The 18,784-nt window shown below is 42.2% G+C and overlaps 2 protein-coding genes across 2 annotated transcripts; both read right to left on the minus strand.

Annotated features, from left to right (window-relative positions):
- Positions 1-226: 226 nt before the first annotated feature.
- Positions 227-16,080, minus strand: LOC133533679 (uncharacterized). Its single transcript, XM_061872704.1, has 5 exons — positions 15,975-16,080; positions 11,848-11,973; positions 9,085-9,279; positions 1,857-1,980; positions 227-452 (listed from the first exon to the last, which is right to left on the minus strand). Exons 1-5 carry the CDS (start codon positions 16,030-16,032, stop codon positions 227-229), a joined length of 729 nt encoding a protein of 242 aa, XP_061728688.1. The 5' UTR covers positions 16,033-16,080.
- Positions 2,515-7,020, minus strand: LOC133533696 (uncharacterized). Its single transcript, XM_061872725.1, has 3 exons — positions 6,116-7,020; positions 5,452-5,662; positions 2,515-2,553 (listed from the first exon to the last, which is right to left on the minus strand). Exons 1-3 carry the CDS (start codon positions 7,018-7,020, stop codon positions 2,515-2,517), a joined length of 1,155 nt encoding a protein of 384 aa, XP_061728709.1.
- Positions 16,081-18,784: the final 2,704 nt, after the last annotated feature.

Genomic DNA, 18,784 nt, shown 5'->3' on the forward strand with positions numbered 1-18,784 from the left:
GACTCCTGCGAGTACTGGGATGTCCCTAAAATTCGTACGTTGTCCACGGCCCCCTGTGAAAATTATTACTAGGTACAGTACCCTCTATTAGTGGGATAGCGTGGTATCCATGGGCTGTGGTAGGCTCTGGCTCGATTGGGTTGGTAGCTGGTGGGCCCGCGCCCACGCCAGCCGTAGCGCTGTGGCTGCTGGAAACCTCTTCTGTAGCCGTAGTTCATGTTCATGACTACTGGCTCGGGCTGGGTCGCGCCAGCTCCTCGTCTTGGGCAGCTCTGACAGCTTCTTTTAATTCTGTGTATTCTCGGGCTGCTAAAATGGTACTAAGACGGCGGTTCCTCAAACCGTCCGTGAATTTCTTTATAGCTAAAGACTCGTTGATTGGTCTAAGGACATCGCGCGCCTCGGGCTTCCGTCGGCTTGCGCTATCGTTAGGCCAATGAACAACTCTCGATCTTATCACCATATTGAGTAATAGACATATCGCGCTGTGTTATGTTATTTTAATTGTTCAAGTAAAGAGACTGCGGATTTCTTCGGCAACAAATATTTTTGTAGATCAGTCACTAAATCGACAACAGTTTCATAACTCGATTTAAGTTTTAGTTGCGCAATTTTTATAATTCTTGTTTTAAGGACAAATGAAATTAGTATTTTTTTCTCGCAACTTTCGTTCAATATACTGTCTAGCATTTCAATACCGGAGATCATTTTTTCCACGGTCTCCTCCTTGCCGTCAAAATAGGTATTAAGCTGTTCGCTTCCTTTATTTCGAATTTTTTCTCCATTTTAATTGGTTTTTCGGTTACACACTCTAAAACTTTATATTGTAAAATTTTATTATAAGCTTTATCTATTTTTTCACATAATAATTCTAAAATATAACACTCCTCGGACTCAGACAGATCATCTAAATTAACAGAAGTGATTAAAGATCGATAGTCCTCATATATCAACTGTGCATTGTCAATTTTTTCCTGACCTTGTTTTAGTTGCCTTCTAGCCTCGCCTAAGTTTCGTAGGTATATGCGTATATTTTCTAACTTATTATATATAGTCTGTAATTCTAAATTCATACCCTTAACATTTCCGACGCTTTTCACTCCCGCCACTTTTCACTTCACACACACACTATACGTAAAACGCCGCGCTTTCATCCACGCTTATGCGCCTTCCTCCTCGTCGTCCTTGGCCGGAAACTGACTTCCTCATGGACAAGCCTAGCTTGCAATCTGTGCCCAAACTTCTCTCCTGACTTCTTTGTGTATGTATGTTTGCTGTGCCTTCTTGAAAACTTGTACAGGACGCAGCAACCGATGAGGGCGAGTACGACGAAAGAACGCTTATAAGGATGTTATTGACCTTTGTGTGATGCTCGCTCGTGCCCGTCGCATCATTCGATCCAACCGCATTCTGGGTGATCACAACCTCTTTCTCCTCCTGTTTGCTGTATCCTTGTCCCATCACGCCTGAGTTACTGTATTTTTTCTACACGAAAATTGTCCGTAATCGTATTAATAGTTTGCAGTACTGTCGCCTACGCAGCCCATATTGTAATAATCACGCTAACACTGAGGCGGCGAAAACGCTGACACTTACATCGTGCGGCCCGGCGGAGCCCGCGCTCGAGGGTCACGGTCGCCATGTGGCATGTATGGGGCCTGAGAGGTGAAATCAAACACAAGTGCTTACTCGCGAGCGTCTGTATTGTAACTAACTCAACATACATCGTCAACTTATGTATATCTATATCTTACACTACTACACACACCTCAACAGTATGGGGATTTCAAAAAGGAGAATCAGGCGGGCTGTATGCTTGTTTGCCACCACGTGGTATAAAAAAAAAGTGTTCGCACCTGACGTCTGGTACCAGGAAAACGAACTGATTCTTGTACAGATATGCCCAACAGGAGAGCTGTATAAGAGTTGTGTTGTTCATTACGTGTTCCACGGGCCACACCCACGGGCCCCATGTGTCGGCTGAAAATAGAAATTAGGACATAACTTTTCGGAAAGTTTACCCTATGGCTATTTACTATTTCTCACTTGTTGGACCCCGCGATGTCAGCATTAATGTTGTATACAAAACAATGATCGAGATTATTGATAATTCAAATTAATTTTTAAGGCCGGATAGAAGTGGACAGGTCGTTAAGAACCGTGAGATTGAAGACTTAGTGGCTGAACCTAACATCATGGGAGAAAGTAAAGCCAAAGACTCCGTTGGTTGGGCCACCTTGAGAGAATGGACGAAGATCGGAACGTAAAAAGAGCGTACCTGGGTCGCCTAGCAGGAGGACGTCCTATCGGACGCCCTAGGTATCGCTGGAGCGACATGGTTGAGGCGGATCTGCGCGAGCTTCGAGTCGACAATTAGCGAGAGGTCCGCACAGGACCGAGAAAGTGGCGCTGTCTTGTGTCGGAGGCCAAGTCTCATTTTGGGTCGCTGAGCAACGGAGTAAGTAAGTAAGTACTTAAGTAAATTAATTTACTGTAATAGTAGTGTCAGAAGACCTAAGCGATGATGCCGATGTTGAGAGGGAACACAGGACACTGGCAGTTAAAACAAACATGTTGATTCGTAGGTTTGCTCGTTGTACGGCTGAGGTTAAGGCAGACACTTTTTAGGTATTATTGCCAGTCGTTCTATACGAGCGGCCTATGGATTAACTATACTGTTAAATATGCCTTCTGGCCAGGGTAGGGGCTGATGAGGAGGCACCAGGGAAACACGTCCGTTCAGCATAGAATGTATTTCGAGAACGAAGAATTAAGCCTACCCACATTCAGTCGGCGCCTGATTACTAAATCTACCCACATATGTCACACCCCCCCACTTAGCCTATAGATACACTTACGCATTAGGTTAATAAGAATAAAATCATAATACTAAAAATTTAAGTCGAACCCGTATCTTTTAACGGGTTTCCTAGTGCGGATCGGTCTGGGGCCCTCCACGGAGGCCGGCAATGTAGGGGGCGCGGCCGGTGCACCCGCAACGGTAAACCACTCACGACCCTTAACTCAGAATTGCTTGTTACCGGTTCTGGCACCCCTCCCGTCGTCGTATCAGTAGAAAATTCGTTTGGTGGTTTTACCGAAATCGGAGAGTTAGGTACGGACACATCAATCGTGCTTGCCCATTTATTTTTAAGCTGATCGATATGTCGTTTGATGGGTGGACCATTTTCCCTACCAACTATATAGTTGCGAGATCCTACTTTTTGTTCAATTTTCCCTCCTATCCATCTTTCCCCTCCTGTGTAATTACGTGCCCACACTTCCTCCCCGATATCCAACTGTCTAGACGTACCTCCCGCATACTCGACCTGTTTACGTTGACTCTGAATAACCTTATCTTCTACTTGCCTTCTACATTTCAATAGATCTAGACGAGACCTTAATGTCCTACGCTGTAAAAGAACCGCTGGTGACGTCCCGGTTGTACTGTGGTCTACATTTCGGTAAGACAGTAAATATGACTGTAACGCTGCGTCCACATCGACGCCATCGCGCAGAGCTTTCCGAACTACTCGCTTGCACAGTTTAACTGCCCCCTCTGCGGCCCCATTCGAGGAAGGATGGTATACCGGCGCAAATGTTATCTTAATACCATTAAAAGTCATAAAACGCTCATACTCTTTACTAGAAAACGGAGGCCCATTATCCGATACGATCTCTTTCGGTAGTCCAAAACGCGCAAATGTTTCCCGTAATACGCGAATTACGTTAGCGGCCGTAGTTTTATTCATTTTAAAGACTTCAATCCATTTCGAGGTTGAATCAATTAACACCAAAAATGAGGCACCTTGAATAGGGCCCATGAAATCGACATGTAACCGTGACCAAACCTCTGACTCGTATGGCCAGGGTTGAGGTACCGCCCTAGCCGGAGCCGTACTCTCTGCTGTACACGCGGTACACGCTTTACAGACGCTTTCAATTGCCGCATCGATGCCCGGCCACCATACAATGCTTCGCGCGATACTCTTCATCTTAACTATCCCCATATGTCCGCTGTGCACCTCTTTCAACAAAGAATCCTGCAATTTCTTTGGAATGACTAATCTATAACCCCATACTATACACCCTGCATCGATGTATAACTCGTTACGTCGTGAAAAATAAGGTTTAATCTGCTCATCGGTACAAAATGTTGGCCAGCCGGATTGTATAAACAACATTACTTTCCTAAGAACGTCGTCCTTACTAACTTCTTGACACAAAGTCTTCCTTGTAATTGGCATGAAATTTTGAACAAAATTCAAATAAGTGATTTCGCGTGTATTATTTTTACCGTTTTCCTGTTCGGAACGTAATCCTACTGGTAACCGAGATAGCGCGTCCGCCGCGTTTTTCTCGCTACGCACGTATTCGATGTCATAATCGTAACCCGCGAGGATAACCGCCCAACGCTGCATCCTACTCGCTGCCATTACCGGTATGCCGGACTTATCGCCAAAAATTGAGACTAAAGGTTTATGGTCAGTTCTTAATGTGAATTTTCTACCATAGAGATATTGATGGAATTTTTTAATACCATATATTATTGACAAAGCTTCGCGTTCAATCTGGGAGTACGCCTTTTCCGCCGAATTCAATACCCGTGATGCATACGCAATTGGCCGCTCGCCCTCTGGCGTCAAATGGGAAATGACCGCCCCCACCCCACACTGCTAGCATCCGTGGTAAGAACCAGATCCAAATGTGGCGAGTAATGAGCTAAGATGGTACTAGAAATTAACATTTGTTTGATTTTGTTGAACGCTGACCTACAATGTTCGTCCCATACAAAATTAACATTTTTTTGTAAAAGCCTGTATAGTGGTGCCAAAATAGTGCTCACGTTAGGTACAAATTTGGCGTAATACATAATGAGACCCAAAAATGAGCGAAGCTCCGACACATTACTTGGTTCTCCTACTTCTTTAATGGCCTTAATTTTCTCAGGACACGTGTGCACACCCTTTTTGCTAATGACAAAACCCAAATACGTTACCGACGGTGCAAAAAGGTGCATTTCTCTTTTTTTACCTTTAACCCATACTTCCGCAACCTCTCAAATACCTCCGTGAGAGTTTCTAAATGCGCCCGATCGTCAGAACCAGTTATAATAATGTCGTCCAAGAAAACCCCTACCGTTGGTAAGTCCGCAAACAACTGCTCTAGCTTCCTTTGAAATATGCCGGGACTGGAAGCTAAGCCATAAATTAAGCGATTGTACATAAACAAGCCTTTGTGGGTATTTATTACGGTGTATTGTTTTGAATCGTCTAATTCGAATTGCGCGTACGCTTGCGATAAGTCAATTTTCGAAAATTTATCCCCCTTATGCAATTTTGTCAACAAATCATCTACTCGAGGTACTGGAAAATGATCCACTTGCAAACATTTATTCAGTGTCAATTTGAAATCCCCACACAAACGAATAGTCCCATCTTTTTTCATTACCGGTACGACGGGAGTGGCCCAGTCCGAGGTGGGCACGGGCGTGATGATGCCGTCGCGCACTAGCTGATCCAGCGCACGCTCCACTGGCTCGCGCAGCGCGTACGGCAGCGGGCGCGCGCGCAGGAACACCGGCCGCGCCCCCTCGCGCAGCGCGAACCCGACCTTGCCGCCCGTGAACCGCCCCAAACCGTCTTCAAAAACTTCTTTAAACCTGGAACTGAACACATTTTCATCAAAGTTTTGACTAATATTTTCCCTTTCCAATTTGTTACATGGCACGGAAGTGGGCAAAGTTACCCCGAGTTCATGAATCCATTGTCGACCTAACAAACTTGTCATGCCCCTTTTAATTACATACAGATCTAATTGTTTGTTTACTTTGCCATATTGTACACTCACGCATAATTTACCTACGGGTATTACCCTTTCCCCGGTGTAATATCGCATTGAGACATCACTCGGATTTAATTTAAAATTCCCTAAAGTTTTTAAGTAACAATCATAACTAATGCAAGAAATACAGCTACCCGTATCAATTTCCATATCTATGTATCTCTTGTTAACTTTCATTGATAATACATATGGCGGATAAGCACTAAAGTCCTTTAAAGCCATTGAATAGTTATAGGTAACTACCTCGTCACTTCCCTCGCTGTCGTCATACGCCACCTGCCCATCCGCGTCTCCGTCATACAACGCGAACAGCTGTTCCTCGCGTAGTCTCGGGCACATCCTCTTCAGATGTCCATCTCGGTTGCACACCCGACACACGTAAGCCTTAAACTTGCACGTGTTGGAGTCATGACTGCCGCCGCACACCTTGCAGCCAGCTGCGCCGCCGTGCGCGCCGCGCTCGCGGCCGGCGCCCGCGACGCCCGGCCCGCGCCGTCCGCCCCGGCCGCTCGCGCCGCGCCCGGCGCCCGCCCAACCTCGCGTAGCCCCCGTGACCTTCCGTCCCCCGGCGGCTTCTCCGTGACCGTAGCTCCCCCGCCCCCGGCTCGATGCCACCTGGTAGACACCCGTACTTCCTCCATGGTTGTCTACTCGCTTCTCCATAACCGCCGATTCCGTCTCGGCCGAATCTATCGTTACGGCTAATTTAAAAGCTTTCTCGAACGTGATTTCCTCCTCTGCGAATAGCCGCTGTCGTATAACATCCTTCGATAGACCGCAAACAAATTGGTCCCTTAAATTTTCTTGCAATGAGTCCGCGCCAAAATTGCAAGTCATTGACATTTTCTTCAAGGCTGCGACATACTCAGCTATGCTCTCATCACTCGCCTGACGTCGTTGTCGAAATTTGAACCTTTCTGCTAATACACTCGGTTTAGGTTGCAAGTGCGATTTCATAATGGCCTTCAACTGATCAAAAGTCTTTGTTGCCGGGCGCGCCGGCGTACACAAATTAACCATAAGTTCATACGCGTCACTGCCTATCACAGTAATTAAAGTAGCCACTTTAACCGTGTCACTCACTGAATTCGCTATAAAATACTGTTCTAAACGCTCCACGTATAAGTCCCAACAATCTTTGTTCATATCGAACGGGGCTATCTTTCCGACTGCCATTGTAACTGTTTATTAACACGATTAACTAAATCACAACACTAAAAAGTTCGACACGTAGATCACAGTCCCGTCGCCACTGTTAAATATGCCTTCTGGCCAGGGTAGGGGCTGATGAGGAGGCACCAGGGAAACACGTCCGTTCAGCATAGAATGTATTTCGAGAACGAAGAATTAAGCCTACCCACATTCAGTCGGCGCCTGATTACTAAATCTACCCACATATGTCACACCAAGAAAGTTTACAGTGCCTTGCGTGTCCAATTGGCTACTTGACTGTTTTTTTGTAAATAATGTCAAACGATCTTGATTTTCCTGAGGATCAAATGTCTATACAGGACTCATGGCATTTAAGTAACACAAAGGACAGAAATGAGAGTTAAAGTCTGACGCTCGCAGTCGACGATTGAAACGCTTCTAACAAAATGATAAGGTGTGATGTGACGTCACATCATATAAGTCTGTCCTAAATGTATGGAAGATCAATTATTGCGTTTATGTGTATAGTTGTCATACAATTTATTTTTCAATAAAATGTAAGGAATCGAATGGTACCATTATCTTCTCTAGTTTTGAAAGACAAAAAAAAAAATTTTTTTTGAGACTTCGGAGCTTTGTATTTTTTTATAATCCCAATATATTTTTTTTAATTCCACTTTGTTATAATGGATGGCTCATTTTCTATCCATTTAATTAAATTTTGTTATAATATTCAACATGTGTCAACTACCCAATTCAAAAACGGATATAGAATGCTGTTGGGGTTGCCGCCTTTTTGCAGCGCATCATGTTTGCTAAGGCGCTCATGGATGATTTTTATGCAATAATGCGTAGCCTCCCAGACGTGTCGGATGCGACGCAGCGCCAACAGCTTCTTAGCGGCAATAGGAGAGAGGCTGGATAATCCTTTTAAACGACATTGGGCGTCGTTGCATGCTCCAATGCACCATGATTGTAAATAAGGTATTATTAAGATAGAATTAGGATAACTAACATAGATATAAGTAGGTTCTACTGTATAGTTTCTATTTTTCTCCGTGAGCTTCTACGGATTATCGTCTTATCTATTGTTTAAAAACAAAGGCGCGTGCCACTATGAAAAAATGGTGAGGCCGCATAGGTAGCGTTTATTGAATTACTACTCTATTGGGCACGGAATAAGATTCATTATGAACTAATACAGAATTCTAACAGAATAGCTATCTGATCTCTATTGGTGCGTCTAAGGTAGGCGACTAAACGCTCTCAAACCAGCTTAACTTGTGACACTGCGATCCGAAACAAAGATACGTATTAGAAGACCTCGCTTGCACTGGTAATGCGAGCGCACGGCTAGCTAGCGCCAAGGAAGCAATGTTATGTTTCTCGAAGAGCAGGTAAAAAACAGGGCCGGATTTTCACACAAATATATTTGGGTGGTTTTACGTTCTTTAATTTAAAGAGATAAAACATAACACTATTTTACTAAACTAACAAATACTGAATTGAATTGAATAGTGTGCTTAGCTCCTTAGCTCGATTTAGTATGGAGACATGGTCCTATCCGACAGAAAGCACGGAACTTGGCATGCGTACAGCTTTTAGGTTCATAAGATTAAATAGAACAAGAAACACCCTGAGAAGAACTATTGTTTCCTTCCTTCATTTCGTTCTCATATTAAAACCACGTGTTGGATTGTAATGAAACTTTGCACATACAATGGCATGAGGTATATCTATGATTGTAATTAGTTTGTGGGATCTGAAGCTATATGAAATATACCTTATCCTATTGTAAGTACTAAGTATCTGAGCAATCGAGAACCGAGCTTGCTGCGGACTCTTTAGTTAGTTGTGTCCCAAGGGAGGAAAAGTAGGAAACTGCGTGCCGCGTGTAAAATTGTCGAGGCCGAAGGCGAGGGTGACAAACACGCGGGATGGAATATCCTATGTTTTTTCCCGTGGTACGCATACTATTTTTCTGCTCGACGGAGGCGGAAAGCGGGAACTTCGTTTAGAGGAGCGGGAGCAAAGTTGACGCTTTCCGCCTGGAGGGCAGAAAAAGTAATTATGTACCTAGTTACTTACTCAAAGTCTTCTTAACTGTTTTGAAAACAATTGGAATCTTCTTGCTTTGCACCCATTTAAATTTGCCATTTTTTTCTTTAATGTTCCTCGCGCAGTATATTTCAGTATCATTGTCGGATTGCTGTAGAGGCCACGTCAGCTTGATTGTCTTAAATCCACTGCCGTATTTTTTCTCATAAAATACCATCGATTGGGCTTGTTAATGAAACAAAGGTATGAATAATATAATTAATTATAAACCGAGGAATCAACAATTTGCTTGGCTTCCTTTTTATTCAATCTGCTTTTAATTGATTCCCCATACAAACTTCCACCCCTCTTTTCCCTTAAAGAAATGACTAATTGGTAAAAAATGCATACATATTTATTATAAGTATTGATATATTATGAATTTACGATATAGATAAGGTACAGTTATGTTTTCTGTAATACTTGTTTGCTTCTAAACGGTTCTCACTGCACTCACTCACCTTGACATTTATCTATTTGGCCCTATGGTTGACTGGTAGAGAATGCCATGAGGCATTAAGGCTGCCATTTGTACCTTTTAATATGCAATAAAGTTTAAAATAAATAAATAGACTAATTAATGTTTAAACGAACAGAAAATTGCGCTAATAGGTCTTCACTCTTGCATACATTCGTAGACTTTTCAAATCATATCCCTTCCTGTAATTGGGTAAGTATGGTATGAGTTGGGTAAGTATAGTATGGGTTGGGTAAGTATAGGAAGGGAGGAAGATCCGCCCCCCGCGGGTTGCCCACCTTGTCGTGGTGGAGGGGCTTAGTAGCCGTGGCTTGGTCACCCACCGTGAAGCGAAGAGGCAACCAGGGCCGGCCTGTTTGAGGTGCGGGCTGGCCCGAGGAGGACGCTCCAAGTGGGCTTGATAAGCCCGCTTGTGACGCGTTGGAGGTGGACCGTCGAGGAAGAGAAGTGTCGGTATTGTGGTGAGCCGTTCTCCCTATCCTCGACGGCCGAGGTGGGATCGCAGGGGAAGAGGCGTGATGGTATCACGATGCACCACTCTCCCTATCCCCTGCGACCTTGGCGGGGCCGTTCCGCTGTGGCGGCGTTGGTGGGGCTGCAGAGGAAGAGGAGTGTCGGTGTTACGGTGTGCCGTTCTCCCTGTCCTCTGCAGCCGAGTTGTGGTTTGCGGCAGAACCATGGACCTCATCTGCCGCCGGGCGCTGGGGAGTTTTCTGGCGCCCGTGGCCTCCTTGTGGCGGGCTCGGGGGGGTCCGCTACACTGCAGGACGGAGGCCGAGGAGGAAAGCGCGTCGAACCATCTGGCGCGCCTCGCGTGAAGGGCCTTCGGGCATTCGCGAAGGAGCCGGTCGCGGGCGGCTGCCGCCGGTGGGGTCGCGGATGAGTACGCAAGCGTTCCTGTAACCCCACCAATAAGGGTCTCCCCAAACTAGTCGACGCCGTTTCGGCAAATCGCGTACGGAAAAAGCTTTATGTCAACGCAATAAGAGCGAATAAGTCGTAAATCGGCTCGGCCCACGCGAAACGACGTCTTTCGACGGGAAAACGGCGTTTTGCCGTAAAGCTGTTCGCATTCGTACGACGCTGTTTGCAGCCTACCGCACACGTTCGCATTCATAAATCTCCTTATACCACCGTACGGTGCCGGAAAGAGTTGAACGGCTCCGATCACGGCCAAGTACCTACGATAAGGACCGGTCAGAGCTGGCGGAAGCCGTTCAGCGTCTTCGACGGCCGAACATAGCTGACGACGGCCGAACAGAGCCGATGACGGTAAAAATGCTGGTAAGCCTTTTTTTCCATGCCCGTCTACGTAAAATATCCATCATCACAGGTTATTATATAATATGTAACAATTACCAAGGAAAATAATCTTACAGGTCTGTTCAATTTCAAACTCAGGTTGTTACTAACAACCAGTCTCCAAAAATGAGATTTACGATTGCCGATCACCCGCTGTCCTACATCTGTTCGTCGGACTCAACGGCTGTACGTGTGCTGTCTGACGTCTCGACGGCAGGACGGAGCACGGGAGAGCCGACCGTCGCTTTACAACTGTTGCGATAGCAAGTCGCAGGCGATCGGGCGTCTCTACGGCCGCAAGGAGGATGAGACTCCTAAACGCAGGTGTCCAACCGTGGAGACGGTCGATCGGCTAAATGCGAATAGTGTGGTGTAAAACACTCGGCGAAAGCCGACTCCGCGTCGACTGGTTTGGGGAGACCCTTAGGCGGCGAGGTGGCATATGGAGGGTTTTTAGTGGGTATACCGTGGGCCTCATTAGTCTAGACGGGAGTCCCACATAACCACGCGGGTATGCATTTTCCCCCCTAGAAAAAAAAAAGGGTAGGAAGATCCGGCCTCTCAGCCAATGCGCCGTAAGCGCGTGGGGCGGCGGCGTTAGACATACGTCCGCCGATTACCCCCATAAGGGTTCCTGTGGGCGGCAGGCTCGGGGACGTCTGCCGCCTACACAAGGGTCCCTGCGCAGACGGGCCCGACGCATGATCAACGCGCCCACTGAGGTGGAGGGGTCAGAGCCCGGACGGCCGCTGGCGAGGTTGCGGAAGAGTACTTTGGCGTTCCTGAGACCTCGCCCTATAGCACGGAGGCGGCAACAAAGCGGTTTTAGTGGGTAAACCATGGGTCTCATCAGCCTATATGGGAGTCTCACATAACCAACCCAGGCCCATCCCCGTGCCTGGGTGGTATACGGAACGCATTTCCACTCCTAAAAACAGTAATTTACTTTCTGGTAAAATTAATTGTGTATTTACATCCTCTTTGCCACACCAGCTGGTCTCCTTCGTTTAAATACGCCGTGCATGTAAACTCCATGTACTGTTTCCCGTCATCCACGTAGGTGTCTGGAGATATCCTGAACCCGTCGTTCGCCGTCTCGGCTGAAAATTATTATTTCATCTTAAGCATTATCACAAAATAGATTCATATGTATTTTTTCATCAACAAAAACATTTTTGATTCAAGTTTTTGTTTCTGACTGTACTTTTCTTTCAACAGGCAATCAATGATGAGTATTGGTTGCCTGTTGAAAGAAAATAGATACAATTCTAACAATCTAAATAAAACAAAACACTATAACGTTGCATTATTTTTTAGGGTTCTGTACCCAAAGGGTCAAACGGGACCCTATTACTGAGACTCCGCTGTCCGTCCGTCCGTCCGTCTGTCACCAGGCTGTATCTTATGAACCGTGATAGTTAGCCAGTTGAAATTTCTACAGATTATGTATTTCTGTTGCCGCTATAACAACAAATACTAAAAACAGAATAAAATTAATATATCTTTGCAATCTCGAGGTTCTCATCCAATCCCTCCGATTGGATGAGAACCTCGAGATTGCAACGACACTTAGATAGGTGACCGTTTTTATAGATAATGGTACGGTTTTTTTTATCACAAGGTTACTTTGGCCTCCTGTGTCCACCGTCAGATCTACTTAAGTGTAAAAATTTGGGTCCACGCAACTTACTCAAGAATATAGTTTTTGTCTTAATAAAATAAAATTGATAAAATAATGATGCCAAATGATAATTAATTGCGAGACGTAAATTTGCTAAAGATTCATTTGGGAAATGAAACTACTGCGATATTTTTATTGGGAAGTGAAATTCGTCGCAAAGTATTTCGGCCAAACGGAAGTACCCCATCGAAACTGTTTATAAAATTGCACGATAACATACCTAAACATACATGAATGTCACTATTTAATTAATAAACTTTTTCCTGGTTGGTGGTTAAAATGATGTAATGGACAGTGTTAATATGATCTCGCTTTGTGTGGTAGGGCGCAGCACAGCGGATGTCAGATCTAGAGCAGAGCCCAACTGGGGAAGTAACCTTACAGAAAACCGCAGCCAAATAACACTAGACCCTACTCATACTCGTAGTGTTGTGTTCCTGCCGGTGAGTAAGGTTGGTTGTTAAGCTCGGCAACGCGCATGTAACTCCTGTTTATCCTTAATTTGCCATCAACGTAAAAAAATAAATATAACTGTAGCTCCGCCGTTTAACTGAGTATTTACTATGGACTGGTTGAAGGCACCAAAAACATTTGCAAACACAACCAAGATGAAACCATAAAGCTCGCACTGTCATAAAGATATCAGATCTCATGTAGAGCCAAGCTTCTAACTCTACAAGCCCTTACTTCACAAACTCTACACCTTAGTGAAAATATGTAGCTTGGCCGTTTCGTTACTACAAGAACTATTGTATAACAGTACCCCTAGTGTAAATTTGATCGACATCATAACGTGACGAACGCGTTTGCGTTAAGTCTCATTTTGTATAGGATTTTGAGTTTCCAAAACGTCCCGCTTGGCACGCTCTTTCTAAATCCAATACAAAATGAGACTAAACGCAAACGCGTACGTCACGTTTCGAAATCGAATTTATTTACACTAGGGGTACAGAAAAGTGTTGTATAAAAGAACAGCGAATACATGTGATGGTAACGAAACTGGCAACATTTCACATGAAAATGTTTTCGGTGGGATTTCAATTCTTTTAGTAAGTTGCTTATGACAATCTTTAAAGGTGGGGGGTGATTTACTAAAGATCAATTTACTTTACAACAAGGATCCATATATCCATTATCAGACATCAAAATTTGCGGATCCATCATACAAATTTCCATTCTAGGGGATGGACTACCTTTCGCATGCTTAGGAGCAGATCTGAGGGCCTACCGCGAACTACGTTCGACGTGTTGCCTCCCTGTCACACTTACGTACAAATGTACAAGTGCGACAGAGAGGCAACACGTCGAACGTGGTTCGCGGTAGGCCCTCTGCTCCATATATATTCAACATAAACATGAAGTTGTCATGATTGCTATTTAAATGACAGTACCTGGGCGACCGAGCTTTGCTCGGTTATAACTATTTATTGTAATATGGTGGTGTATAGGTGATAATCTTAACTACATTTTTTTACTAAATTAAACTTGTCTAAAACAATAAAAATTAAAAAAAATATATAAACTTGAACATATAAAAAAAAACAAAAGTTGATCACCGGGCGAGATTCGAACCCGTAACACTCGTTTAGCAGTCCGCGTCTTAACCCGCTGGACCAGACGGACAGTAGCCGGCAATACGAAATTAGCGACCATATTCTGCGTCGAAAGAAGAACGCATGAAAACTCGAAAACACGCGTTTTCCCAAACATAAGACTAATCTAGATCGATTGTTTACCCCCAAAACCCCCATATACCAAATTTCAGCAAAATCGTTAGAGCTGTTTCCGAGATCCCGGAAATATATATATATATATATATATATATATACGAGTATATATATATATATACAAGAATTGCTCGTTTAAAGGTATAAGATATTTCTGACACGAGCATACGAAAGGTTAAGGGGTTGGGGTGGTAAAAGTTCCAAGCTTTAGATTTTTTTTGTTGTTTGTATAATTGTGAAGTAATACTGGCTTACATACCAAATTTTAGCTTTCTAGGACTTCAGGAACTACCCTAAGGGCCACTTGCACCATCCCACTTACCCGGGGGTAGCCGGCTAAACCTGGAGTTGCCATGGTTACCAATACAATTCGACACTGGGTTAACGGTTTAACTGGCTAACCCCGGGTTAATGGGATGGTGCAAGTGGCGCTAAGAGTTTTTAAATCTGTCGGGTTTAAGTACCAGCCCACGGTTTATAACCTATACTACCTTCTTCCTCGCGTTGTCCCGGCATTTTGCCACGGCTCATGGGAGCCTGGGGTCCGCTTGACAACTAATCCCAAAATTTGGCGTAGGCACTACTTTTTACGAAAGCGACTGCCATCTGACCTTCCAACCCAAAGGGTAAACTAGGCCTTGTTGGTATTAGTCCGGTTTCCTCACGATGTTCTCCTTCACCGAAAAGCGACTGGTAATTTGTCCAAAATTTGGTAAAACCAGTGGTAAATATCAAATGATATTTCGTACATAAGTTCCGAAAAACTCATTGGTACGAGCCGGGGTTAGAACCCGCGCCGCGACCTTTGGATTGCAAGTCGCACGCTCTCACATTTGTTATTTATTTATACTCACATTTTTATATACTACTGATTTAGACATGTGTTGTACCCAATAGCAACTTCTTAAATCTTGATTTAAGGATATTTATTTCGTAGACACTAAGTTTTCGTCTTCATCCATTTTAACTTGAAATACACACTGTTCTTTAACACAAAAGTTAAGTTTTTACTTCTTAAAGTACCAATTGTAAGTAGTTAGTAAGGTTTTTAGTTTTTAAGGATATTTTTACTTCTACAATCTTCTTCTATTAAAACAAATGTTATACTCGCGCGCTTGCAATTCTTGAAAATACTCTTTGGCACATTGATAAAATAAATGTACTTAAGATTCAATCTCGGTCGATAAACAATAAAACCATAATTCAGGGTGACCTTAGCCATTGGACAAACCCTGAAATTCCACGTAGGACTTCTCAGGAATGCTCTGACGTTAATATTTTTTTAATTAGAACAAAAGATAAAAAAATAAATTTTTCGAACAAAAGTTATTTGCAATAATCAACAACAAAAAGAAACACACTGTGTTAATCTTTGGCAGTGTTTTTGACAATTTGTTCGAAATATTTGATAATGATGACATTTTACAAAAGTCAGAAGCTTATTAGTGTCATAAATAAAAAAGATAATCAAAAAGGTCGAAGAAGGTTAGATACTATTCTTTGAGGATATATCCCTAGGAGCTACTAACACATACAGGCTGCTCCAAAGTAAAAAAAGGTAATTTGTTAATTTCTTCGAAACCGCTACATCGGTTGTTATGATACTTTGTACACTGGTTCTAAATACCCTAATGCATATGTACATTTCAGCTTTGTCCAATGGCTAGGGACACACTGTAGAATTTATACTTACAGTAAATTCCAATAGCACACAAACATGTTGTTAACAATAAAACTATAATTTTGAACATTATAATTTGCAAACTAAACAGTTAACGCTCCGCGACGAATGTTCGAACGCTCCTGACAAGTTTTGCCTCTGAGTATCCTTATATGACGTATCTGTGGTTCATATTAATTAAATTATAGTATTTTATGCAACAGTTGTATAAGAAGGGTCAAAAAAGGCGAGTGGCGTGAGTTACAAGTAAAGGAATACGCCACGAGAATTTTTTGACCTACTTATACAACGTTGCATACAATATTTTTCCTACGAGTCAACAAAAATAAATCTTAATTTAGGTAAACAAATTACAGCAAAAGTATATAGCCAAGACGCGCGAGCATACCTTGTTACGCGCCCGGCCCGCCCCGGGCCGCGGCCGGCCGGTCGGCGACACCTCCTCGTAACTCATGAGGCCCTGGTACTTGCTACTTGCTAAATTAAGTTTTTGGACAGTTTTTTCTCAATTTTGGCCACCGTAGCCTACGGAGACTAACAAGCAACGCTAAGCGGTCTTCGTAGTCTATGGGTGTTGCTATATTACGGGTGTCACATGCGTGTTTCTGACTTATGAAGTAATTATTTTTACTATGCAACCAAATGAATATTTAGTTTAAAACTGTATTCGTTTTGGTTTTGTTAGGTTGGTAGCCATTAATCGCAGTAACATTATAGCTTATAAAAGCACAAGAGCTTTTATGAGGAATAGACAATATAGACTTTTCTTGAAAATCTTTTATGTATGTTCTTAAATTCTTGTTAATGAATGCATAAATGACAGATAACAGTAGAGGAGTAGGAAAAATATAATTTATTATCAGGCAACTAGGGCTCATAGGGATCTATATGTTCACTATGGTATTACTTTTTGTATTGCTGTCGATGCCCTAAATAAATAAATACAAATAAATAAAATCATTATGGTGGAGAGCCTGGGATTGGGGTCTCATCAAAATCGACGATGTGAAGATATTGAGAAATTGAAATGAAATGCCTTATTGAGCTTACTGTGGGCTTAGTCAATTTGTGTAATAATGTCCTATAATATTTATTTATAACTTCTAAATTTGCGTCGAGGTTAAAAATATGTGAATCTTAAGTATGGAATACTTTACTATATCAAAATTAAAAAATAAGAAAGTGCGCAATTCCAAAGAACTTGTAAAGTCACGGACTTTAATTGCTGAGCCATTTTTAGTGTAGGAAATGAAGCAAGTCGTTGTATGGAGACCCATGCATTAATTTCTCAGTCGATGAAATTTTGCTTGGTTATTATATAGTATGAGTCGAAACTAACATATAAATATCCAAAAAAAAAAAACACTTCTAAGTTAGGTATTTATACGTAAAAATATAAATCTGTTTATATTTTTAACCGAGTAATTCCTCTGTCCAAAATTATTTTACCAAATAAGTTATTTGTATCAGTATGTAATACTAGAAAAAAATCAAAAAAAATTGTCAAACATGTGATTTTTTTAAAATGATAATTCCTTTTTTTGACGCTCATTTTCATCGGAAAATTGCTCTGTCATTTTTTTCTTCTTATATGATCTTAGAATATAATCTGGCGTAAAGGGTAAGAATATCCAAAAAAAATACATACCCAAATGTATGTATTTTACAACTATTAAAAACTGAGAGTGGAAAATTTCTCAGCCTGTATTCTTTTTAAATATATACTAAGTAGTCACGTATACACTTAAATTGAAAATATCCAAAAGAAATATCATCCAGAACACCGAAATTTTTGAAGCGAAGATAAATCCATCCCGCGGTTACGCAATAATGTACCGTCTTCCTTTAGCAGTTAAGTGCAGATTAGTGTCCTTGTGCTACTAGTACGACCCGACCGCGTGACCCGCAGTCCACACTTAAGAAGGGAGTTGTCGTTGTCACTGATGTGTGAGTCTTTACACTACATTTAGTGATTTTTGCGTTTTCTTTGTACCGAATAATATATACTTACGCAGTTTTATATAACATTGATTAGAATAATATCACGCTAAAGACGTTAATAACAACCGACGTCAAAAACAACTAGGTTCTAGAATTTTTGCCACGTAATAAAGATTACCTACTTATTGTATGCTTATCGTTAATAAATTGCGATATCTTAAAACTTAACCGTCGAGATCTTTAAAACTACTGAACCAGTTTTGATGAAACTTGTACTATAAGCTGAAAGATACTTCATCATCATTATCGTCAGCCTGTTGCAGTCCACTGCTGGACATAGGCCTCCCCGAGATGCGCCACAAAGCACGTTTTCCCGTTTTCTGCATCCAGTCCCTACCAGCTACCTTCTTTAGACGCCCACATAGAATGACATAGGTTTAAAGGTCCCTTTTTTCAGTTTTTCTTAAATAAGTCATAAACGGTGGCCCATAGCAAAAAATGTTCTTTAACGTAAATAATATATATAAAATTGCCTAATCGAAAAATTCAGTGCACTTTTTCGCTAGGATCAACATTTAAAAATATTAAAGCGGGAAAGTTAGTTAAAATCAATTTTATGGTCCATTTTACTATATTTTCGTGAATAACCCGTAAATAGCAAAAACCTTGTAAAACGTAAATAATTTACACATTTTTTTTTACAAAAAAGATTCAGTAAACTTTTTGAAAGTATCAATATTTAAAAAGATATTAAAGGGGGAAAGTCAATTAAAATCAATTCTAAGGTTCCTTTTCTTTCGTTTTTCGTAAATAATTTGTAAAGTATTATCCATAGCAAAAAATCTCTCATACATAAATATTAACCATAATTTTTTCTACAG

The sequence above is a fragment of the Cydia pomonella genome, unplaced genomic scaffold (assembly GCF_033807575.1).
Source record: "Cydia pomonella isolate Wapato2018A unplaced genomic scaffold, ilCydPomo1 PGA_scaffold_199, whole genome shotgun sequence".
Classification (NCBI taxonomy): domain Eukaryota; kingdom Metazoa; phylum Arthropoda; class Insecta; order Lepidoptera; family Tortricidae; genus Cydia; species Cydia pomonella.

Bases quoted from the DNA above. Each gene is read 5' to 3' on its own strand.
- LOC133533696 (XM_061872725.1), bottom strand. From the start codon at position 7,020: ATGGCAGTCGGAAAGATAGCCCCGTTCGATATGAACAAAGATTGTTGG. The intron at 5,663-6,115 runs GTATGACGACAG...GTTCAGTTCCAG, and splicing joins GACGCGGATGGGCAGGTGGC to GTTTAAAGAAGTTTTTGAAG. The intron at 2,554-5,451 runs GTAATGAAAAAA...TTTAACTGCCAG, and splicing joins GGGCCACTCCCGTCGTACCG to TGTCCTGTGTTCCCTCTCAA.
- LOC133533679 (XM_061872704.1), bottom strand. From the start codon at position 16,032: ATGTTCAAAATTATAGTTTTATTGTTAACAACATGTTTGTGTGCTATT. The intron at 1,981-9,084 runs GTAAGTAACTAG...TTCTATTTTCAG, and splicing joins AACAGTTAAGAAGACTTTGA to CCGACACATGGGGCCCGTGG. The intron at 453-1,856 runs GTGCGAACACTT...TATGGTGATAAG, and splicing joins TTCCTGGTACCAGACGTCAG to ATCGAGAGTTGTTCATTGGC.